The 26,101-nt window shown below is 40.5% G+C and overlaps 3 protein-coding genes across 3 annotated transcripts; all 3 read left to right on the top strand.

Annotated features, from left to right (window-relative positions):
• Positions 1–1,379: 1,379 nt before the first annotated feature.
• On the top strand, positions 1,380–6,219 carry LOC311040210 (serum amyloid P-component-like). The gene is made up of 5 exons (XM_084050335.1): positions 1,380–1,400; positions 1,614–1,668; positions 3,784–3,886; positions 5,172–5,466; positions 5,859–6,219. Exons 2-5 carry the CDS (start codon positions 1,614–1,616, stop codon positions 6,078–6,080), a joined length of 675 nt encoding a protein of 224 aa, XP_083906461.1. The 5' UTR covers positions 1,380–1,400; the 3' UTR covers positions 6,081–6,219.
• Positions 6,220–7,593: 1,374 nt separating this feature from the next.
• LOC311040174 (serum amyloid P-component-like) lies at positions 7,594–13,131 on the top strand. The gene is made up of 5 exons (XM_084050290.1): positions 7,594–7,676; positions 7,891–7,945; positions 11,232–11,334; positions 12,178–12,481; positions 12,816–13,131. The coding sequence occupies exons 2-5, from the start codon at positions 7,891–7,893 to the stop codon at positions 13,032–13,034; spliced, it is 681 nt and encodes a 226-aa protein (XP_083906416.1). The 5' UTR covers positions 7,594–7,676; the 3' UTR covers positions 13,035–13,131.
• Positions 13,132–15,549: 2,418 nt separating this feature from the next.
• On the top strand, positions 15,550–22,519 carry LOC311041736 (C-reactive protein-like; the record flags this gene model as incomplete). The annotated part of the gene is made up of 6 exons (XM_084052220.1): positions 15,550–15,745; positions 17,075–17,085; positions 17,299–17,353; positions 20,145–20,247; positions 21,440–21,731; positions 22,187–22,519. The coding sequence occupies 6 exons, from the start codon at positions 15,550–15,552 to the stop codon at positions 22,403–22,405; spliced, it is 876 nt and encodes a 291-aa protein (XP_083908346.1). The 3' UTR covers positions 22,406–22,519.
• Between the last annotated feature and the right edge of the window lie 3,582 nt (positions 22,520–26,101).

Here is a 26,101-nt window from a genome sequence, read left to right as displayed (position 1 = left end):
CTTAATAGAACGGAAACGCCTTCCAGAGTGGAGTTTTTTAATTAAACTGTTTCCAGGGTGAGAGGGGTCCGAGAAGATCTTCCCTGCTCGCTTTCTGACCCTGGCATTGTATAGTTCACTAACAGAGAGCTGCCTCTGCCCAGTCAGCTTCTCTGCTGTACGCACAATTCTCTGCAGCCTGTTTTTTGCAAGGGCAGAGACTGAACCAAACCACACAGAGATGGACGAGGAGAGAATGCTCTCTGTGGTGGCTCTATAAAATTGCGTCAGAACCAGACGAGACACGTTGAGTTTCCTCAGCTGCCTGAGGAAGAACATCCCGCTATGGGCCCATTTAATGATGGAGCAGGTGTTCGTCTCCCATTTAAGGTCATTAGTGATGGTTGTGCCGAGGAACTTGATAGTCATTGATCACATGACTATATAGATACTGTGTACCGATTTGCATGACGTTTGGTTAAAAGCTGTAGGTGTAATGGGAAAAAATGGGTTTTGCACAAATCGGCCTCCTGGTGGCGCTATAACAGGCCCATGTGAAAAATGTGGGGCAGAGGTTATGAATTGGCATCCAGGGAGTGGGTGTGCACAGTTTCGCAGCGACCGGGCCAACGGTGCCGGAGATTAGCTGGTAACACACAGACAGGACACACACACACACACACACACACACACACACACACACACACACACACACACACGGACGGAAGGACGGACGGAGGGTAAAACATACTCTCTCGCCATGCCTTTCGGCCTGGCGGAGACAATTAAAAGTACATGCTTTTAAAAATACTCAAAGAACAAGTAAAAGTAGAAGTACATTTCTTAATTTTTACATCAATGAATTGCTGTAATGTTTTCACAATGAATTTATAGGACCTTGTAAGTAACTCTCTGAAACCACCTGCACTGCACTGATGTGCTTGCTTGTAGAACCACTATGTTATATACAAAGCCTGCAGAAACACCTATAAAAACATAGAAATGACTGAGGAGCCAGAACTAAATACTTTTACTACTATACACCCATACAACATGTAACAAAGAAGGGAGCGGAGGGAGAAGCCAGAAACACGTCTAGTGTGACAGCAGAAGTGTGGCCTTCCCTAAAATTGCATTTTAGGGAAGAAAAAATAAATTGCCAACCTAAAAGTACTCAGTACTTTACAGCCTCCCTAGAAATGTACTTGAGTAAAAGTACAATATTTGCCTTGGAAATGTACTCAAGTAAGAGTAATAGCCTAAGTATTGAAAAAAATCAAATACTCAAGTAAAGTAGCCTACATATCAAGAAACAAGGAACCTGCAGATCCACAGTCTCGACCCAGATGAAATAAGTATAAAAGAGGCGATGAGTCCACTATCTCACACAACAACCTGACACTCACACAGATCAGCACAAGGTAAGGTCAAGACATGAGCAGAATAGTTTGTTAGGCTACTGTGATTTTATGAGTTGTAATGAATACGCTTTTTACTGTTGTAGTCACAGCAGGGTAAGGACAAATACAGCAAAATAAGTTGTGGTCTGCTATTCATACAGGCCTGCAGGCAGTAGCTCATTTAATCCTATTTAATAATATTTCATGGTATCTGTTTGTGTTCTTTCATGCCAGATGAAGTCCTTCCTGCTGTTTGTGATGTTGGTGGTTTGTGATGCTACTCCACAAGGTACAACACTTAATTATAAGAAATGATTTTGGTTGCAGTGTAAAATTCTAGACCCACAGCCATGCAGAGAGAGGAAGACAGGCACATAGATTTGATTTACCCCTTAAAGGTCGGGTAAGTCATGTTTTTGGGTTAAAACTAAAATGTTTTTGTTAAAAGGATAAAGCTCTATATAATGATTGGTATTCATTGCTATAGAGTGTTTGTAACTGGGATCTCAGCATCTTTCCAGCTCTTCAATAAACAGAAAATACATTTTCAGGTGGGTTTCCAACTTTCCATCAGGAGAGAGTACTGTAGGCTACCCATTTATCAGCTTCAATGGGGTGTTCTAGTTCCAATGGGGTCTGCTCATTTCTTTGTGTCATCACTTCCAATTTCACCTGTTTATCTTGTATCTTGTATCCTGTATGAGTTCTTTCTCCTGAATGGTATCCCAACCTGAAAATATTGGAGAGACTGGGAGACCCCTGTTACTTAACAAACACTATAAAAATACTATCAGAATATAGAGCAATTCAACACTTATTTTAACAAAAAAAGATCACTTGCCTACGTTTAATTTGATCATAACAATAATCATAGTGTCAATCATAACAATTCAGAAGGGCATGACAGGTTTTAAAGGAAGGCAGTGTAACAACTAGTTTGATGCAAGCAAGGGCTCGTAACTTTGATCGGAGGTGAGCAAACTTTTAGGTTGGAGGTCTTATGGTGATTGCGGACCCCCAGGCTGTGGATTGAAGGCAACAATATTGAAAATGTCTTGTCATCGCAATATCAACATGCACAAAATACATATCGCAAAAGCAATATACATATCGCATTTCAACTTTCAAGGTATAAAGGATATTTTTGTTTGGATTAGAAGAAAATGTTTTACGGGGAGCAGTGACAAACTGTATCGCTATAAGTTTTCGGTATATTCATTGTCAAATAGCAGCTGTAGCAAGGCGCAATGTTTTCAGTAAAAACATCTTTTGTTAGCCAGGACTAAATACTTTTACTACTATACACCCATACAACATGTAACAAAGAAGGGAGCGGAGGGAGAAGCCAGAAACACGTCTAGTGTGACAGCAGAAGTGTGGCCTTCCCTAAAATTGCATTTTAGGGAAGAAAAAATAAATTGCCAACCTAAAAGTACTCAGTACTTTACAGCCTCCCTAGAAATGTACTTGAGTAAAAGTACAATATTTGCCTTGGAAATGTACTCAAGTAAGAGTAATAGCCTAAGTATTTAAAAAAATCAAATACTCAAGTAAAGTAGCCTACAGATCAAGAAACAAGGAACCTGCAGATCCACAGTCTCGACCCAGATGAAATGAGTATAAAAGAGGCGATGAGTCCACTATCTCACACATCAACCTGACACTCACACAGATCAGCACAAGGTGATTGCGGACCCTCAGGCTGTGGATTGAAGGCAACAATATTGAAAATGTCTTGTCATCGCAATATCAACATGCACAAAATACATATCGATCGCAAAAGCAATATACATATCGCATTTCAACTTTCAAGGTATAAAGGATATTTTTATTTGGATTAGAAGAAAATGTTTTACGGGGAGCAGTGACAAACTGTATCGCTATAAGTTTTCGGTATATTCATTGTCAAATAGCAGCTGTAGCAATGGGTGCAATGTTTTCAGTAAAAACATCTTTTGTTGGAATGGAAATATACAGTAATTGATTTCTTTCTTCTTCTACTTTTCCGTTTGCGCATACACCTTTTCATTTTCTGGGTGCTATAGTAGAAAACCAAGGGTAGAAAGATATTCAAACTGCATACCATACTTCAATATTTGTTTACTTATCACGAGTCATATCATCATCGCAACACATATTGCATGTGTTCCTAATATTGAGCAGCCCTACGGTGTAGTGTTATTACAGTTTTTATTGATATTATTGGACACTTTGAAACACTTTCTCTCAATTTATGTTCAGCTTTACTTGCTTGTCCAGTTCTGCCCTCCTTTACCTTGGTAGCAAACAGTTCCTTCTCAGCAAAAAAAAAATCAAAAGGACATGTCAGTCACTTTGGCCACTTTTATATAATATAATTGTTGTTTCTTCTCAGATGCTAATTTTATTGTCATTTTCTGTTTAGACCTTACAGGTAAAATGTTCACCTTCCCACAGCAGACCAACACAGCTCACGTGAAATTAATGACAACTCAAGACACATTCACAGCTGTGACTGTTTGCCTGAGGTAAGTTCATAGTTGAGCTATAACCTTAGAAGTTAACATTAACGTAAATGGGAAGTTCCTATATCACACAAACATGAAACGGCAAAGACAACATACTGTACAGCGGATGACATACACCATAGATCTGGAAAAGTGCTTTCCTCAGAGATCTAAGTCTGGGTTGCCTACCCAGGGCAGTGTCAGTCAGGGTGCAACGTTTCGTGCTTGTGGTGTCCCTATCTCACACCTTAATCAGAGAGCGTCCCCTTTTGAAACCCCAATGGTTCTATTCAGCCCCCCGCCCACAGGAGTGGCCCAATTGTCTCCCAACTTGGTACAAAAATTGCTCATGCAAAAGTATATAATCTCCTACATTTCATTTTCCACCTTCACATGTGGCTCCTTCTCTAATAATCAAAAAGTGCTACATATTTCATCTCGCAATTTACTTCCGTATGGTTTGTTTCACAAGCCAATCATCATCATCGGTGAAAAAAAGTGAGCATGGAGCGTCACAGACAGAGAGGGAGAGAGAGAGAGAGAGGGGGAGGGAGGGAGGGGGAGAGAGAGAGAGAGAGAAAGAAAGGGGGAGGGAGAGAGAGAGACAAGGAGAGACGTGTGTGCGTGCACGTGTGTGTGGGGGGGAGAGAGTCCTGTGTTTGCGCTGTGTCCTTGCTTGTTCATTGTGATATGTTACGTGTGTTGCTATCTTGAGTTTTGTTGAACCAATTTCTATCCCTGTCTTTTGAGTTATTAAACCCTTTGATCTAACCTATTCTGCCTCGGCCTCCTCCTGCACTTGGGTCCTACATTCCGTCCTGACTCAAACCGTGACATCAAAAGGGAGGAAATTGTAATTAGGCAGAAATTGACATGCCTATATGGGAAGTTGCATCATGATCCAAGTAATCCAGGCAATGTATTTGATTGTACGATCTATAGCTCAATAGTTGTAGCCCAAAAATGTAAAGCGGACCGTTTTAGCGTGGCAGTGGCACACACACACACACACACACACACACACACACACACACACACACACACACACACACACACACACACACACACACACACACACAAACACACACACACACACACACACACACACAGACAGACAGACAGACAGACAGACAGACAGACAGACAGACAGACAGACAGACAGACAGACAGACAGACAGACAGACAGCGGCACCTGGTGGAGATATCCAGATTCAGACTCTGAACATTATGATTATACTGAAAGGTCAAGTGACTAACCAGAACACTATGCTGAACTTAATAATGATAAGTATACATCTGCCTTCAGGTCCTTTACAGACCTCAGGAACCACATCCTGTTCTCCATGGCTCTTCCCTCCGTTGATAACGCATTCCGCATCTTTAAGATGACGACTCAGATTCAGCTGCAAGTTGCTAACGCCCGTCCAAATCCAGCCTTATTTGACGGGCAACAGTACACACTTAACACCTGGCACAAGTTGTGTGTCACCTGGGATAACACAACTGGACTGGGACAAATGTGGTTGGATGGAAGACCCACTTCCAGGAAATTACTGAGGTCTGCAGCCATCAAAGGAACACCTAGCATCCTATTAGGACAGGTAGTGTTGTACAGCTTCAAAAGAGATCTATTATTTTTGTATTAGATATATCAGATGGCTGTGATACAATAACAAATAGGTAGGTATATTGTACATTCACAATGTCTCAGAGTTATTGGCTCATTTAATTCTAAATGAATATGCTTCCTGTTTTCAATGAGCAGCTCAAGCAGCTATGGAATTTACCATTACTGTTTCCTCTTATACAATATAACACTAGGTTTTACCTTCCTTCAGCCTTCAGGTGGTCTTCTTTACAAATGAAACAATGTAACATCCAATGAAAAATAGTACCGAAAAGTAGTATAGTATGGTTTGCTTTAATGTCTATGTTGGGTACATGAAACTTCATTGTTAATGCTCCCTCTATTGATTCTCTTCCATGCTTACAGGAGCAGGACTCTCATGGTGGTGGGTTTGATGCTGCTCAGTCCTTTGTTGGGATGATGTCTGACGTCCACATGTGGAACTATGTCCTCTCGCCCTGTGAGATCCAGCGGTACAGGGACGATCTCAACTTCACCCCAGGGAACGTGCTCAACTGGAGAGCTCTGGAGTTTGAGGCTGTAGGAGAAGTGATGCTGGAAGAGAATCAAAAAGGCTGTTACTATTAGACCCAGCGGGTGGAACATGGTCACATGTTCTCTGAATCTTAAGTGTAAAAGTATACCATCTTCTCAACACCAGAATATCCAAACTGTGGATGTCTGTTTTGAATGTCCAATGTGATAACTATTAAAACTCTAAACACTTTTTTCTTTCCTGTCTTTACTTTACATCAAGTAACAAAAAGGGCCATGTACACTCTTTCACATTATGTCACTATACTGTACATCCATCACTCTTCAACAACTTGTCTCAGATTAATTGTTCAAGTGATGTAAAAGGCACCTGAATGTCTGCTCTCGATCTTACAGTGTTTCAACTTCTGACCTTTAGTCATTAAGAAAGTGTTATCTGTACGACCACCAGAGTACTGTATATTATTCTTAGTAAAAAGGAATTACTAGATGTTGCCTTTGTGCAAAACAACTAAACATCCCATCTGTTTCTGGATGTTCATCTATTATTACCTGTACCTGACGAAGGCATGGCGAGAGAGTATGTTTTACCCCCTGTCTGTCCGTCTGTCCGTGTGTCCGTCCTTCTGTCTGCGACCAGCTAATCTCCGCCACAGTTGGCCCAGTCGCTGTGAAACTGCGCACACAAACTCCCTGGATAACACAGCGGAACCCCCCCCCCCCTCAGCCTGTCATAGCGCCACCATGAGGTCGACTTGTGCAAAACACATTTTTGGATATTACTCCTACAGATTTTGTCCAAAAAACACACAAATCGGTACACAGTATCTCTATACAGTAGTCATGTGATCAACATGGATCTGTCCGATTTTCCAGATTCCATCCTCATTGGCTAAGATTGGCTCCCAAAGTTTGCAGGATTGGTCCGTTGTGAACAAAATGCCTCAACTCATGAACGCAGCTTGCGATTCCCGTGACATTTCACACGCACATTCCCACTATAGGCAGAGTAAGAAATGCCATTTGAACATTTTAAAATCAGCCTAATGGTGGCGCTATGACAGTCGGATTTGCGTTTTTAACTATAACTATACCGATCTGCGCGAAGCTTTGCACACACTCCCTAGAGGCCAAGGAAGAACATCTGCCCTGCATTTTTCACATTTGCCTTTTATAGCATCACCAGGAGGCCGACTTATGTAAAACTCATTTTTTGATACTAAGCCTTCAGATTTTATCCAAATTTCACGCAAATCGGTACACATGATCTCTATAGGCGGAGACCTGTGCTCCGAGGAGCACTTTTTCTAGTTCGGTATGAGTATGGCTACAGCATAAAAGTACATTTCAATCCTTTCTCTTTATCATTTATTCCATGAATAACACTTTCTTCTTTCTTTCTTTTTTTAACCTTTTATTTAGAGTAGCCAATTATCTTTAACCCCCTTTTTCTCCGTAATGTAGTCGTGAATAACACTTTTACAGTAATACCAGGCTACTTCCGGAATGGTAATCCTAAGTAGTAGTTCACACTCTAAAGGAAGGAACCAGATGAACAAGGAACAAGGAACAAGGAACAAGGAACAAGGAACCTGCAGATCCACATACTCCACCCAGATGAAATAAGTACAAAAGAGGCGATGAGTCCACTATCTCACACAACCTGACACTCACACAGATCAGCACAAGGTAAGGTCAAGACATGAGCAGAATAGTTTGTTAGGCTACTGTGATTGTATGAGTTATAATGAACACACTTTTTACACTGTAGTCACAGCAGGCTATAAGGACAGACACATCAAAGTAATTTGTGGTCTGCTATTCATACAGGCCTGCAGGCAGTTGCTCATTTAATCCTATTTAATAATATTTCATGGTATCTGTTTGTGTTCTTTCATGCCAGATGAAGTTCTTCCTGCTGTTTGTGATGTTGGCGGTTTGTGATTCTACTCCACAAGGTAGGCCTACAACACTTAATTATAAGAAATTATTTTTGGTTTCAGTGTAACATTCTAGACCCACAGCCATACAGAGAGAGGAAGACAGGCACATAGACACACAGTGGAACAAATAGATGGATAGATTTGATTTACTCCTTAAAGGTAGGGTAAGTGATGTTTTTGGGTTAAAGCTAAAATGTTTCTGTTAAAATGATAAAGCTCTATATAGTTATTGGTAATCATTGCTATAGAGTGTTTGTAACCGGGATCTCAGCATCTCTCCAGCTCTTCAATAAACAAAATACATTTCCCGGTGGGTTGCCAATTTCAATCAGGAGAGAGTAGGCTACCCATTTATCAGCTTAAATATGATAGTGTTCCAGTTCCAATGGGGTCTGCTCATTTCTTTGTGTCCATCCAATTTCACCAGTTTATCATGTATCCTGTATACTCCTGAATGGTATCCCAACCTGAAAAAGTTGGAGAGACAGGGAGACCCCGGTTACTTAACAAACACTTTAGCAATGCTATCAGAATATAAAGCAATTAAACACTTATTTGAACAAAAAAAAACACTTGCCCTATGTTTAATTTGAGTTGATTACTTTCTTCTTAATTGTTCTTACTGTTCGTCATTGCCAGGCATTTCCAGTGCCATCCATTGTTAATGAACGTCTAATGCGTCGGTTGGAAACGTTGTATGTCCAAAACTTTTCAGGAAATAAGAACCTGTATTCCAATAGATCCAATGTAGTTATTATTTACTCAAAAGCGCTTGCTATTACTTTTCATTGGTTAAATATTTTATTAAAACCCACTTGTTTGGGTTTGTGCTAAACAGCAAAGTAAAACATTACAATCCAAGGTAAATGTATCCAATTGTAACTGAGAGTGTACCAAAGCAACCAAATGGACCCACACTTTCAGGGTTAGATTGTCACTGAGGGTTTTATAGTGTAATTGTAGTCTCATGATATGCACCCATGGTTCGGTTCAAGCACATCTAGACTGCCTGTTGTCACTTCTGTCCTGATGGACAATCTTGTGCAACAGGTCTCATTAACAAACACATAGTCAGTAGTTTTGGTGAATGCAGCTTAAAGAAGGTCACCACACCATGAAGAGAGTCCTGTATTTCAAAATTATATTTTGAAATGCGTCGATTTGGGATTTCGCCCCTCCTGGGTTTTCAACCCATTCAATTTGTCTGTTTGCAAAATAATTCTGGAACAAATGGGCAGATTTTCGTAATGGGTTCTCAGTAAAGAAAAGAATAAAACATTTTCTCCTTAAATGACCTACCCAAAATTGGAATACCATGCAGGGTTTTGATTGATTGATTGATTGATTGATGTACTTTATTTAGTAAGACATGAGAACAACAGTACATGGAAGTACAAATTCACAATACAAGGTCTACTAAACTGGAAGACTCATAAAAGCACTGAGCTTGTTTCAAATGAGTTCCCCATGCACACAAATCATGATGACATATAAGAGACAGACAGATATACACAACTACTATAGAATGTCATACAATCAGTTTACAGGTTACTGGTATGAAGAGTGAGAAATATGTACAAAAGGAGAAGGAGAGAGGGGGGGGGGTAGGTTAGGTTAGGTTAAAGTGGTTACCTATTCTAAAGAAAGAAAACCTGGAGACTTAGGAAGTCATCCACTGTATGCTGGCATGCGCGGTCCTGAGACAGTTTGTATGCATGTTATCTCCTGGTTCTGTGTGGAAAAAGTTATTTTTTTTAAATAAGAAAAAATTAAAAATTTAAAAACTGTTTTTTTTTTTTTTTTAACTGAAAAACGGGAGGAATTGTTCCCTGACGTTACGTCACGTCAGGGACCAAATCAGTTTGGCCTGTTTTGAGACCAATTTACAGAAAACCCCAGATTTGCTGTGAAAGCCTGAGTCTTCAAACTGGGGTATTTTTGAGGATAGAAGAGAGGTAGGGGAGACCAAAAAACACACAAAAAAGAAGAAAAAGTTAAAAGTCATGGTGTAGTCCCTTTAAAGTAACAAAAGTAAAAGTGCTCATTATGCAGTAACTAAAGTTTTCTAATTATTATAGTGGAGTTAAAGTACAATATTTGCCTCTGAGATGTAATGGATTAGAAGTAAAAGTATTGAAAATGGGAAACACTCCAGTTAAGCAAAAAATCCTCAAAAGTGTATTAAAGTACAGTACTTGAGTACATTTACTTAGTTATTTTCCACCACTGATGTCGAGCAAAAGGGCCACTTAGCTGCAAAGGTGAGTGGGTGCTTATCGGTCATATGGTTGTTATTTTTAGAGAATAGTGTTATTTGAGTACAAGAGGAGCTCAAGTTGTTTTTTGTTTATCAGTGAAGCTTCAATAGTTGTCTTTTCCATTAAGGTGAACAGGTATTCTATCTTGATGAGGAAGTCTTAGACTATGCGTAGGTGTAATGTAAGGTATGCCAATGGACAATGGAAAACTTAAGGTGCGAGTCAAACCAGACATGTAGGCTACTATACATGATGAGTGATTAGATAATCACCTGTCATGCACTCAGAAGGGCATGACAGGTTTTTAAAGGAATGCAGTGTCACAACCAGTTTGATGCAAACAAGGGCTCGTAACTTTTATCGGAGGTGAGCAAACTTTTAGGTTGGAGGTCTTATGGTGATTGCAGACTCCCAGGCTGTGGATCGAAGCTTTCCATGGATTATGGCAACAATATCGAAAATGTATAAGAAAGAAAAAACGTGCGCTTCCTCTGGATACCTTCTTAGTTTAGGCACTGGGTGCTCAGCTATGTACAGTATACAACTCAAATCAAAAACCACCTAAGTGGAAAGAGCGGCACTCCAAAATAAATACTGCAAGACAGTGGCTCAGATATAGTTTCTCATTTTATTGCGAGAACGCTAGCGCGTTTCGGCCGCAGCCTTCCTCAGAGCAGATTAAAAAGTAACTTTTTAATTGTCATCGCAATATCAACATGCACAATACACATATCACAAAAGCAATATACATATCGCATTTAACTTTCAAGGTATAAGGGATATTTTTGTTTGGATTAGAAGAAAATGTTTTAAGGGGAGCAGTGACAAACTGTATCGCTATACCGCCTTCTGTTTTTGCTCTTTTCCTGCATGGACATGGACATGTTGGTGACACCTGCTTAGTGGGAATGATCAGTAGGATGCCTCTAAGAGGGAAAAAAAATCAAAAAGACATGTCAGCCACTTTGGCCACTTTTATATAATATAATTGTTGTTTCTTCTCAGATGCAAATTTTAATCTTCATTTGTCATTTTCTGTTTAGACCTTTCAGGTAAAATGTTCACCTTTCCACAGCAGACGAACACAGCTCACGTGAAATTAATGACAACTCAAGACACATTCACAGCTGTGACTGTTTGCCTGAGGTAAGTTCATAGTTGAGCTAGGAGTAACCTTATAAGTTAACATTAATGTAAGTGTGAAGTTCCTATATCACACAACATGAAACGGTAAAGACGACATACAACGTTTCGTGCTTGTGGTGTCTCCTATATTAACAAGTGAAAGTGATTTGGGATGATTGGACGTTGTGTTCATGATATATGGAACAGTGAGTTGTACAATTTGGGAAACCCCATTGTCCATCAATGTGTGATTCAAATTGGGGTAGATCGGGCGCTGTTTTGATGATTCTTTTTTTTTTAAATGGGCTCCTCCTGCAAAGTTTAGAAGGCAATCCTAGAATGGAATGGAATGGAATCAGAATAGAATAGAATATAGAAAATATGAATGATATATTCATAACATGACTCCAGAGATGCAGTAGTGTGTACCGATTTGTGTGAGTTTTACACAAAAAAAAACTGTAGGAATAGTTGCAAAAAGTATGTTTTGAAGAAAATTCTAAATGGCGGAAATTGCAATTAGACAGATATTGACATGCCTATATGGGAAGTTGCATCATGATCCAAGTAATCCAGGCAATGTACTTGATTGTACGACCTATAGTTCAATAGTTATAAGCCAAAAATGTAAAGCGGCCTGTTTTAGCGCCACACACACGCACGCACGCACATACGCATGCACATACGCACATACGCACGCGCGCACACACGCACGCACGCACGCACATACAGACACATACAGACACATACAGACACACAGACAGGGGCACCTGGTGGAGATATCCATTATGATTATACCGAAAGGTCAAGTGACTAACCAGAACACTATGCTGAACTTAATAATACGTTTACATCTGCCTTTAGGTCATTTACCGACCTCACCAGGCACCACGCCCTGTTCTCCTTGGCTCTTCCCTCCGTTGATAACGCATTCCTCATCTTTAAGACGGCGACTCTGACTCTGATTGACCTGTACGTTGCTAACGCCCGTCCAAATCCAGCAAATTTTGACGGGCAACAGTACACACTTAACACCTGGCACAAGTTGTGTGCCACCTGGGATAACACAACTGGACTGGGACAAATGTGGTTGGATGGAAGACCCACTTCCAGGAAATTACTGAGGTCTGCAGCCATCAAAGGAACACCTAGCATCGTATTAGGACAGGTAGTGTTGTACAGCTTCAAAAGAGCATCTATTATTTTTGTATTAGATATATCAGATGGCTGTGATACAATAACAAATAGGTAGGTAATGGTATATTGTATATTCACAATGTCTCAGAGTTATTGGCTCATTTAATTCTAAATGAATATGGTGTAGCTATGGAATTTACCATTACTGTTTCCTCTTATACAGTATAACACTAGGTTTTACCTTCCTTCAGCCTTCAGGTGGTTTCTTTACAAATAAAACAAAATAACATCCAATGTCTATGTTGGGTACATGAAACTTCATTGTTAATGCTCCCTCTAAAATTGATTCTCTTCCATGCTTACAGGAGCAGGACTCTTTTGGTGGTAGGTTTGATGCTGCTCAGTCCTTTGTTGGGATGATGTCTGACGTCCACATGTGGAACTATGTCCTCTCGCCCTGTGAGATCCAGCGGTACATGGACGATCTCAACTTCACCCCAGGGAATGTGCTCAACTGGAGAGCTCTGGAGTTTGAGGTTGTAGGAGAAGTGGTGCTGGAAGAGAATCAAAAAGGCTGTAACTAAGTGTAAAAGTATATCATCTTCTCAACACCAGAATATCCAAACTGTGGATGTCTGTTTTGAATGTCCAATGTGATAACTATTAAATCTCTAAACACTTTTTTCTTTCCTGTCTTTACTTTACTTCAAGTAACAAAAAGGGCCATTCATGTACACTCTTTCACATTATGTCACTATACTATACTGTACATCCATCACTCTTCAACAACTCAAGGGATGTAAAAGGCACCTGAATGTCTGCTCTCCATCTTGAAGTGTTTCAACTTCTGACCTTTAGTCATTAAGAAAGTAATCTGTACGACCACCAGACTGTATATTAGGCTTAGCAAATAGGAATTACTAGAGGTTGACTTTGTGCAAAACAACTAAACATCCCATCTGTTTCTGGATGTTCATCTATAATTATAATCGCGACGCTGCGCTCATGCGCAGCGCAAGGGGTTTGGGGTTTGGGCAAAGAGGTTATCCACTTCACTTCAAACACAGTGAGCAACTTTCATTGAAATTAATAGCTGGGGCGGGGCAGTCCGCCCTCTAGATATCTTAACACTGGTTGCCAACCGTCCCATATTAGCCGGGACACCCCCGGCCCTATTCTGGGCGCCGTCTTACCCATTATCCCTAAACTTCTTGAAAAACATTTTCAAATAGTTGAAATAGCAAATCTACAAGCTCACAATGTGTCGATGTAGATTGGCTATAAATAGTAAAACATGGCAAAGAAGTTTAGGGATAATGGGTAAGACGATGCCCAGAATAGGGCCGCTCGTATTTTGACCTAAAGAGGCGCATCCCGTACAGGCGTCACTTGTCCCGGGTAAAGGGAAGGGGAAAAATATATGTTTTCTGTGCGTGCGCCAGGCAGTGCATCTGAGGGAGAACATGCTGGCACAGACATACTCAAGCGGGCGACACGAAATAAAGGTGCATCTAACCGCTCTACCGAAAAGAAGTTGCTGCATGTGAGGTTACGTTAGTAGCCTATATCATACTAGCTTATAGTTAGTTAGACACGGACTGAGCTGCAACAGCATGGACTGCACTAACCAGCTGAACAGTGTAATGTTTAATGATTCAAATACTGCAAAGAAAATCCAAGGCTGAGATGATAACAGCTCCAATTAACACTGTGCTGGATATTCTGAAAGACCTGCAGCAGGTGAGCAAGTGAATGCACCCCCTGTGTGTGTGTGTGTGTGTGTGTGTGTGTGTGTGTGTGTGTGTGTGTGTGTGTGTGTGTGTGTGTGTGTGTGTGTGTGTGTGTGTGCGTGCGTGCGTGCGTGCGTGCGTGCGTGCGTGCGTGCGTGCGTGCGTGCGTGCGTGCGTGCGTGCGTGCGTGCGTGCGCGTGTGTGAGTGTGAGCGAGTCAGTTGATTGATGGGAAAATAGCGCTGGGAAAATGGTTGGTTGAAGGATAACATTAAGTCTAATAATTATGCACCGTGCATGTTGACATCATGTATACTTTACAATTACATTACTTAATACCATTTTTCAAATATATATCTTATTTAACATATTGGACAAAATAGCCAGAAGAGAGGAGAGGATCAATAGGATCAATATGAACATTATACAGTGCTCCGGGATGAGCAAGCTGGTTTCCACAAGGACCGATCATGCACAGACCAGATTGCAGCACTGCGCATCATCTTGGAGCAGTCCATAGAGTGGAACTCGCCCCTGAACATTAACTTTGTGGACTACGAGAAAGCCTTTGACAGCTTAGACAGACAGACCCTCTGGAAGCTTCTCCGACATTACGGGGTGCCGACCAAGATTGTTTCCATCATCAGGAACTCCTATGAGGGACTGACATGCAAGGTGGGCAGCTCACAGAAGTATTCCAAATGAAGACCGGTGTCAGACAAGGTTGTCTGCTCTCACCTTTTCTCTTCCTGCTGGCCATTGACTGGATAATGAAGACCTCCACAGCACAGAAAAGCACGGGATTCAGTGGACACCTTGGACGCAACTGGACGACTTGGACAATGCCGATGATTTGGCACTACTGTTGCACACCCAACAACAGACGCAGGAGAAGACCAACAACGTGGCATCCACCTCGGGGCAAGTGGGACTCAACATCCACAAAGGCAAGACCAAGATCCTCAAGACCAATGCAGCAAACAACATCAACGCAATCACGCTGGATGGCGGGGCATTGGAAGAAGTCGAAGCCTTTACCTACTACCTTAGCAGTGTTATTGACAAGCAGGGTGGCACAGACGCTGACGTTAGAGCACGAATCAGGAAAGCACGTGCAGCATTTGTGCAACTACGGAACATTGGAGCTCAAAGGAACTGACTTCCAACACCAAAGTCAAAGCAGTTCTCCTATACAGAGCAGAGACGTGAAGAACTACAGCTGCTACAGTACCATTAAGAAAGTTCAAGTCTTCATTAAGGATCTTCCTGCAGAAGATCCTCCACATCCGATGGCCAGACACCATTAGCAACAGCGAACTCTGGCAGAAAACAAACTAGCTGCCCGCAGAAGAAGAAATAAAGAAACACAGATGGCGCTGGATAGGCCAGACCCTGCGAAAGCCCGCAGGTACCATCATCAGACAAGCCCTAAAATGGAACCGGCAGGGCAAGCGGAAAAGGGGTCGGCCAAGAAACACCTGGCGCAGAGACCTGGAGGCAGACACCAAGACCATGAAGATGACCTGGAGCCAACTGGAGGGAACAGCCCCAGAAGGGGTAGTAGGCGTAAGTGAGTAAGTACATTTTGGAGGTTCAAATCATGTACAGTACAGCATACTTATTTCATACCTTTTTCCAAATAATACTTTTGTTATTAACGTTTTCACATTTTGCAAACAACTGCCAATGTCAAACTGCAAAACATACATACATACACAATACATATCTGGTGTATGGCTGAAGTTGCATTTAATTTCCTTGTGATTATGGTCTGAATAGAGCTTGTAACAACCGGGGCACCCCCTGGCCTAGCGGTTCAGGCATATCACATAAACTGGTAATCCAGTTAGACAGCGTGTCGCAGGTTCGACTCCCAATCCCGACAACCTTTGCTGTGTGTCACCCCCCCATCTCTCTCCCCATTTCCTGTCAGCCCACTATCAATAAAGGCAGAAAAACCCCCCAAAAATATCTTTTATGATGTAGTAGCCTAATGCAGGTGTAAGACCATTGTGTTTGTATTGTGTTATAGCTTATAGGTATAATGAATAGTTTTATATGCATTTATGGGGTTTTGGGGGTTTGACCCCTTATTGTGTCCCTTATTTGAATCTCTGGGTGTTGGCAACCCTAATTAACACTCTATGATTTTAGTCGAATCTTCTTGAATGGGTAGGAATGTCCTAATGATCTGTTTGAGTGTAATCAGAATGTTAATACAGGTTTGGTTAAAGGTCTCTCTCTCTCTACCCATGACTCTGGCGTTCTGAAATGGTTAGCGCTTAGCATGTCTGAAAAAATAACAATGGAGCAGCAGGCTGTAAGGTTTGAGCAAGCAGATAAATTACCACTCTGAATTTAGTGACACCACCCCAACATGTGGACTTGTTATGTTCTTGTTGGGCATGAGTCTTGCTACAGCATTAAATTACATTTCAATCCTGTCTCTTTTTCATTTTTCCATGAATAACACCTCTTCTATCTTTCTTTTTTATTTTATTTAGAGTAGCCAATAATATTTGACCCACTTTTTCTCCACAATGTAGTCGTTATGCCAATTGATTCCTCCCATACACATTTCTGTGTTGTCACTGCTGTCGTTTCCTACGTGCAATGACCAATATCACCCTCCCCGTCTGGCTACTTGCTACTTAATACATTGTTTTAAAGTTGAACGTGAATCCTATTTCACAATAAGTAACTAATATTAAATGGAGGATAAGACTTCCTTTATCCTCCATTGAATATTAGTTACTGCAATTCTAAAGGAAGGAACCAGACGACCAAGGAACAAAGGACAAGGAACCTGCAAATCCACAGTCTCGACCCAGATGAAATAAGTATAAGAGAGGCGATGAGTCCACAATCTCACACAACAATCTGACACTCACACAGATCAGCACAAGGTAAGGTCCAGACGTGCGCAGAATACTTTGTTAGGCTACTGTGATTTTATGAGTTATAATGAATACACTTTTTACTGTTGTAGTCACAGCAGGGTAAGGACAAACACAGCAAAATAAGTTGTGGTCTGCTATTCATACAGGCCTGCAGGCAGTAGCTCATTTAATCCTATTTAATAATATTTCATGGTATCTGTTTGTGTTCTTTCATGCCAGATGAAGTTCCTCCTGCTGTTTGTGATATTGGCGGTTTGTGATGCTACTCCACAAGGTACAACACTTAATTATAAGAAATGATTTTGGTTGCAGTGTAACATTCTAGACCCACAGCCATACAGAGAGAGGAAGACAGGCACATAGACATACAGTGGAACAAATAGATAGATGGATAGATTTTATTTACTCCTTAAAGGTAAGTGATGTGTTTGGATTAAAACTAAAATGTTTCTGTTAAAAGGATAAAGCTCTATATAATGATTTGTATTCAATGCTATAGAGTGTTTGTAACTGGGATCTCAGCATCTCTCCAGCGCTACAATAAACAGAAAATACATTTTCAGGTGGGTTGCCAATTTCAATCAGGAGAGAGTAGGCTACCCATTTATAAGCTTCAATTGTGTAGTGTTCCAGTTCCAATGGGGTCCGCTCATTTCTTTGTGTCATCACTTCCAATTTCACCTGTTTATCTTGTATCTTGTATCCTGCATGAGTTCTTTCTCCTGAATGTATCCCAACCTGAAAATATTGGAGATACGGGGAGACCCCTGTTACTTAACAAACACTATAGCAATGCTATCAGAATATAGAGCAATTCAACACTTATTTTAACAAAAACATATCACTTGCCCTACCTTTAATTTGAGTTGATTACTTGTGATAACTGAGCGTGTACAAAAGCAACCAAATGGACCCACACTTTCAGGGTTAGATTGTCACTGAGGGTTTTTTAGTGTAATTGCGTCTCATGATATGCACCCGGTTCGGTTCGCGCACATCTAGACTTCTTGTTGTCACTTCTGTCCTGATGGATAAAGAGAGTCCTGTATTTCAAAATTATATTTTGAAATACAGGGACCGCTGTCAGCACATGTGAGGCCCAAAAAATGTAATGGAAAGTATGTTTTGGACCCCAGAAATACATATCCACTGTATTTTAACATGAGAAATGTTTTAAGCAACAGGTTTGATACAGTTGGGTTGATTAAACTCTTCCTGGGCAAAATGATGTGTTTTTAATAAAGCAAAAATAATTCTGGAACAGACGGGCAGATTTTCATATTGGGTTCTCAGTAAAGAAAAGAACAAAACAAATTCTCCTTAAATGACCTGCCCAAAATTGGGATAGCAGGGTTAAAGTGGTTACCTATTCTAAAGAAAGAAAACCTGGAGACTTGAGAAGTCATCCACTGTATACTGGCAGGTGGCAGTCCTGATACAGGCATGAAATGTGGCATGGCCCAAGTCTATCCCATGTTTGGGATTTCAATAATTGGGTCTTATCAGTACAGTCAGTGCTTCTATCACAAGTTGAACAGTGGTTGAAAAGTACAACATTTCTTTACTTAAAAGTATCAATACTGCAGTGTAGAAACACTCTGTTACAAGTAAAAGTCCGGTAATGAAAAGTAAAAAAGTATTGGCATCAAAATATATTGAAAGTACCAAAAGTAAAAGTACTCATTATGCAGAACGTTATCATATTCTAAAATGTATTAAAATCTTTTGAAAATAGTAGATCTACGCGTTGTGAGCTTGTAGATCGGCTATTTTCAAATAGCCAAAGTTTAAATAGGGCTGAAGTGGTTAATGTATGTTTTTTGATAATAATCAAAATCTACAAAGTAACTAGGAATTAAAGTTTTCTAATAATTATAGTGGAGTAAAAGTACAATATTTGCCTCTGAGATGTAGTGGATTAGAAGTAAAAGTGTTGAAAATTGCAAAAGGGCCACTTAGCTGCAAAGGTGAGTGGGTGCTTATAGGTCATATGGTTGTTATTTTCAGAGGTAAACCAGCTAAACTAAACTAAAAAACGTCAGGGAAGCTTCAATAATTGTGTTTTCCATTAGTGAACAGCTATTATGATGAGGAAGTCTTAGACCATGCGTAGGTGTAATGTAAGGTATGCCAATTGGACAATGGAAACCTTAAGGTGAGAGTCAAACCAGAAATGTAGGCTACTATACACGATGAGTGATTAGATATGGAAGGGGCATGACAGGTTTTAAAGGAATGCAGTGTCACAACTAGTTTGATGTAAGCAAGGGCTCGTAACTTTGATCGGAGGGCAGCAAACTTTTAGGTTGGAGGTCTTATGGTGATTGCGGATCGTCAGGCTGTGGTTCGAAGCTTTCCATGGATTATGGCAACAATATCGAAAATATATTGTCATCGCAATATCAACATGCACAATACACATATCGCAAAAGCAATAAACATATCGCATTTCAATTTTCAAGGTATAAAGGATGTTTTTGTTTGGATTAGAATAAAATGTTTTAAGGGGAGCAGTAACAGTAACTGTATTGCTAAGTTTTCTGTATATTCATTGTCAAATAGCAGCTGTAGCAAGGTGCAATGTTTTCAATAAAACCATCTTTTGTTGTAATGGCATTATTGCATGTATTCCTAATATCGTGCAGCCCTACGGTGTAGTGTTATTACAGTTTTTATTGTTATTATTGGACACTTTGAAACACCTTCTCTCGATTTATGTTCAGCTTTACTTGCTTGTCTAGTTCTGCCCTCATTTACCGTGGTAGCAAACAGTTCCCTCTCAGCAGATGACATGCCTGTCAAAGATTCCCCCACAAAGGATTGAACACAAAGGATTGAACACAAAAAAAAAGTAATACAACATGTGACACAGACATGGCACAGACACAATTGTCCATGTATCTATGTTGGTGACCCCTGCTTAGTGGGAATGATCAGTAGGATGCCTCTAAGAGGAACAAAAGAAATCAAAGGACATGTCAGTCACTTTGGCCACTTTTATATAATATAATTGTTCTTTCTTCTCAGATGCAAATTGTAGTCTTCATTTGTCATTTTCTGTTTAGACCTTACAGGTAAAATGTTCACCTTCCCACAAGAGACCAACACAGCTCATGTAAGGCTAAGGACAACTCAAGACACATTCACAGCTGTGACTGTTTGCCTGAGGTAAGTTCATAGTTGAGCTAGGAGTAACCTTAGAAGTTAACATTAATGTAAGTGTGAAGTTCCTATATCACACAAACATGAAACGGTAAAGACATACTGTACAGTGGATGACATACATCATAGATCTGGAACTAGAAAAGTGCCTCAGAGATCCAAGTCTGGGTTGCCTACCCAGGGCAGTGTCAGTCCGGGTGCAACTTTTCGTGCTTGTGGCGTCCCCTATAATAACAAGTGAAAGTGATTTGGGATGATTGGACGTTGCGTTCATGATATATGGCACAGGGAGTTGTACAATTTGGGGTACCCCATATGGGTGTATGTGAAATGGCTTTTGGCTCTGCGTAGATTTAGGCCCATCAATGTGTGATTCAAATTTGGGGTAGATCGGGTGCTGTTTTTTTTTTAAGATATTTTTTGGGTCTTTTTGTGCCTTGGGGAGAGAGACGGGGGGATGACATACAGCAAAGGTCGTCGAGATCGGGAGTCAAACTCGCAACACGCTGTCAAGCTGGATTACCAGCATAAATGTGGTATGCACCTGGACCGCTAGGCCAGCGGACGGCCCCAGATCAGGCACTGTTTTGATGATTTTCTTTTCCTCCTGCAAAGTTTAGAAGGCAATCCTAGAATGGAATGGAATCAGAATATAATATAAAAAATCTGAATAACATGACTCCAGAGATGTGTACCGATTTCTGTGAGTTTTAGACAAACAAATAAAGCTGTAGGAATAGTTGCAAAAAGTATGTTTCAAAATGGTGAACATTGTAATTAGGCAGAAATTGACATGCCTACATGGGAAGTTGCATCATTATCCAAGTAATCCACGGAACGTATTTGATTGTACAACCTATGTTCAAGAGTTATAGCCCAAAATGTAAAGAGGCCTGTTAAAGCGTCACTTTATGACGCTTTAATAATAATTGAGTGGAGGTTCTTCGATCCTTTGCCTACTGCAAAGTATGCAAAGTTTATACCAAACCCGAACCCTAACCCTAACCGCACGCGGATGCCACATAGTCGGAGAAATGGAATGTCGGATTAACGCATGCCTCCCCGCACACACACGGACAGGGGCAACTGGTGGAGATATCCAGATTTAGATTCTGAATAATCATTATACTGAAAGGTGAACTGACTAACCAGAACACTATACAGAACTTAAAAATAATAATCATACATCTGCCTTCAGGTACTTTACAGACCTCACCAGGAACCACGTCCTGTTCTCCATGGCTCTTCCCTCCGATGCAAACGCATTCCTCATCTTTAAGAGGACGACTCAGATTGAGCTGGACGTTTTTAACACACCAGCTGTGAATTTTGACGGGCAACAGTGCATTCTTAACACCTGGGAAAACTTGTGTGCCACCTGGGATAACACAACTGGACTGGGACAAGTGTGGGTGGATGGAAGATCCACTTCCAGGAAATTACTCCGGCGTGCAGGCATCAAAGGAACCCCAAGCATCATAATAGGACAGGTAGTTTTGTACAGCTGCAAACATGCATCATGCATCTATTAATTTTGTACTAGATATATCAGATGGTAGCTGTGATGTAATAACAAATATGTAGGTACCTAATAATAACTTGATAAAAAATATCAAATTATTGTTTTGAATGAGCATATTGTATATTCACAATGTCTCAGAGTTATTGGCTCATTTCATTCTAAATGAATATGGTTCCTGTTTTCAATGAGCAGCTCAAGCAGCTATGGAATTTACCATTACTGTTTCCTCTTATACAATATAACACTAGGTTTTACCTTCCTTCATCCTTCAGGTGGTCATCTTTACAAATAAAACAATATAACATCCAATGAAAAATAGTACAGAAAATTAGTATAGTATGCTTTGCTTTAATGTCTATGTTGGGTACATGCAACATCATTGTTAATGCTCCCTCTAATATTGATTCTCCTCCATGCTTACAGGAGCAGGACTCTTTTGGTCGTTGGTTTGATGCTGCTCAGTCCTTTGTTGGGATGATGTCTGACGTCCACATGTGGGACTATGTCCTCTCGCCCTGTGAGATCCAGCGGTACATGGAAAATCGTAACTTCACCTCAGGGAACGTGCTCAACTGGAGGGCTCTGGTATTTCAGACTGTAGGAGAGGTGGTGCTGGAAGAGAATCAGAAAGGCTGTGATTAATTAATCTCAAAACTAGATGAATCCAAACCATTAGACAGCGGGTGGAAGATGGTCTCGTGTTCTCTGAACCTTAAGTGTAAAAGTATATCCTCTGCTCAACATCTGGTGTTTTGAATTTTGAATGTCCAGTGTGATTGAACTATTAAAACTGTAAATACTTTTTTCTTTCCTGTCTTTACATCAAGTAACAAAAAGGGCCATTCATGTACTCTTTCACATTATGTCACTACTGTACATCCATCACTCTTCAACAACGTATTATACGTAGCCGGCGAGTTAGTTCTGGCAGATACACTCGAGAGGTTACATGCATGCTCATTCTATGTGGCTGTTTACAGTGTCATGCAGACCCATACAGTACAGTACGTCATACACTGACGTGACAGTCAGCTGTCCAAACGGGCGGGTTAGAGAGAGTATGTTTTACCCCCTGTCCATCCATCTGTCCGTCCGTCCGTCCGTCCTTCCGTCCGTGACTAGCTAATCTCCGCCACCGTTGCCTTAATCGCAGCGAAAGTGAGCACACACACTCCCTGGATGCCGATTCCGAACTTCTGCCCTAAATTTTTCACATGGGCCTTTTATAGCGACACCCGGAGGCCAATTTGTGCAAAACATATTTTTTGACAGTACTCCTACAGATTTTGTCAAAAAATCCTGCAAATCGGTACACAGTATCTCTATAGTCATTAAACGAAACGGGTCTTTTAGATTTTTCATATTCCATCCTGTACCCTGTGCTGTTTGCATTTCTATCTAATAAAGTATTCAATCAAATGTTAAATTGAAATCAATTAAAAATATCTAATACTTGTACAGTAGGCTACTGTGAGACTATTTCAATTCCACTGCCACAGTGGCAACAATCCCTTATTCTAACCTCCTATGCCCTCCCACAGAGACAGCGTCTGACCACAGCGTCTGAATATTCTCACATGAAAATATCAGATTCTCTCCCCGACCCTTACAGACAGCATTAGACCATTTAGGATAAGTGAGAAGTTATCTGTACAAAATACAAGTGGGAACTGAGTAATTACTGCAGCCAGGAATAGAATAAAGATTGAGCTATGATACAAAGAATATAAATGTAGCAAAAGAAGATAAGTGCAAGATTCACAGCTCTTAAGGGGGCATGAGGTATATTGAAACTGCGCCTAGCAGTGCATGTTTCCTGATTGAAAGAGAATGAATGAATGTAACCAGCGAACTTTGGTGATACACCAGAAACTTAACACACATGCACATGCACATGCACATGCACATGCACAAAGCCAGACATTAAATTGTAAATATATATACTGTAGGGGTGTGCCGATATATCGTCCCGCGATATATCGCGATACGTTTTCGCGACGATATGTATCGTTTTGGGAGAAAAAAAATATCATTTTTGAAAAAAAAAAACCTTTTTTTTTTCTTTTTTTTTTTTACAATCATAATCAGGCATGCAAACGGCCCCGAAGTGAAAAGAGTGACAACATGTTTTTTTTTCGGGTCAGGTGTCATACTATTTGGATTCAAAACGGCTATTGTAGCTGAAAAGCTACAAGTTTGCATGTCTGAATAATGCAAAAACAGAATTATTTGTTTGCATTTTCTTTTTTTCTCCTCCATATATTTTCATAATAAAAAAAGTGCGTATCGTATCGTATCGAAATCGTATCGAAGTTGTGAGCCAAATATCGTATCGTATCGTTTCGTGAAATTAGTGTATCGGCACACCCCTAATATACTGTGATAAGTATGGTAATGTCTTTTACAAATTCAACAAGTACGTTTTCAAACTGATTTCTCAACAAAATTGACATTTGAGCAGTGGTGGAAAATGTACTCAAATGTAGTATCAACACTACAATATAGAAAAAGTAACATAGAATGTAGAAAGTAACATTCCAGAATTCAAAATGTAAAAGTGAAAAACTACTGGTATCAAAATTGTAAAACAAAATCTTTTGAAAATAAAAGTACAGTACTTGAGTAAATGTACTAAGTTACTTTACACCACTGCATTTGAGTTTAAACATGTCCTCCCGCCCTGTGACACCCGGTGCTACAGCGAGTACGACTACAGCAAGTTTATATTCAAACCAGGAAGTGGAAACTCAGTGAGAAAAGGTCAACTGCAACCATTGCTAAGTTGTGATGTGTGATGAAGTGTGATAAATGTAGTATAGATTCAGTAATTTAACATTTGACTTTTTTGTTTAATCAAAAAACAACTTAGTTCCAAAAAGAGAAGCAATATTTTAGCCTGCAACCTTTTTACATCAACCTTGCCTCATTCTAATCAGACGGTTTCACAAGGGTAAATTTGCATGGGCGCATAATTTAACATGTGAATCCCCAGGCATGATTGTTCTACATTAGATACAGTGTACAGTTCTCTACATATGTAGACTCGTGCTGATGGCAAATGTAGGCTACCTATCTAGTTTCAGCCCTGTGTTTACGCTCCTGGGGAAGGGCGCATGGATCGCGGTCAGACACGGCATAATCAGGTTACAGGGCGTCTGCGTGTGTGAAATTAAACACAAGACGAATTGATGATGAATGCGAGCGGGCTGATTTCTTCGCTTTTGTTACATCTTAATTCTCTCCCAGAGCTATGCTACTGCTATGCTGTAATCTGGCTTGTAGATCAGCGCCCTACAGCAAGAAATAGCCTAAAAATCAACAAAGGCTTGCTCAGTAATGGGAGAATGATGCGCAGCGTGAGAGAGTACATGAGATTGCAGATTGCGCGTGCAGATAATGCGGTTAAAATGTGAGATAACAGGATGTGTCTGACTGAATGTTACGCTAAGGGCTGAGAAAGAGGATCTGCGTACATTACTCCCTACAGTACTGTACATACCTCGCTCAGGGTTTGGTGCTTAAGCTTTAGTGTGTGTTTGCCTGTGTGTGTAGGCTACATGTTATAGCATGTGTGCACAGGTGTGTCATTTTATAATCACAATGCTGACCTTACCCTCACCTACAGTCTTGTTTTTCTGTCGTGTTTGCATGTGAATCTGTGTGTGTGCATGCGTGCAAGGGTGCATGCATATGTGCAATTCGGTAAGATAACTCACAGAGTTAGCGATCTCTCATGTCGGCAGTGTGCTTATGGGTGGTACATGAGTGTGTGTGCACACTCAAAAATAAAGAAAAAAGCCAGTTTGTGGGCGAGAGGTGTCTGTGTTAGAAGAGGAAAAAGATCAATAAGGCTCTGAAAAGAGAGACCGACCTCTGGGATCTACTACCAGCACTGGAGGGGAGAGCAGACAGGAACAGGAAACAAGCTGTCTATGTTTATCAAAACAATGCATTTCAGCTGGGGATATCTGTCTATTTTTCTCCACATTCAGTGGAAAAAAGACGGAGTGTTGACATCAAATAGAAGCCGCTCCTCCCAAAGCATAAAAACACAACTGTGTGCATTAAAAATGGAAATACACATCTAGGAAAAAAAAGTATGAGGTTTCTCTCGTAGCGAAAAAGTTGTTTTGACACATTATGCATACTGTATGCATGCATGCGTTCCCAGAATAAACATTGATGTCTGATCTGATCTCTCTTTCCTACATACAGTAGAATGTCGACGGGTGCTCTTGTCATTGTATAATCTAAAATGTAATATTTTGCAAGTATTCGCACGGTCGTCCATATGATGTCCAAAAAGCACAAGTTTTTGTGTGAAAAGTGATGCCACCT

Source organism: Gymnoscopelus microlampas (genome assembly GCF_963454915.1).
Source record: "Gymnoscopelus microlampas genome assembly, chromosome: 3".
NCBI lineage: Eukaryota > Metazoa > Chordata > Actinopteri > Myctophiformes > Myctophidae > Gymnoscopelus > Gymnoscopelus microlampas.
The sequence above is the reverse complement of the archived record's forward strand: the minus strand, read 5'-3'. Positions and strand labels throughout refer to the sequence as shown.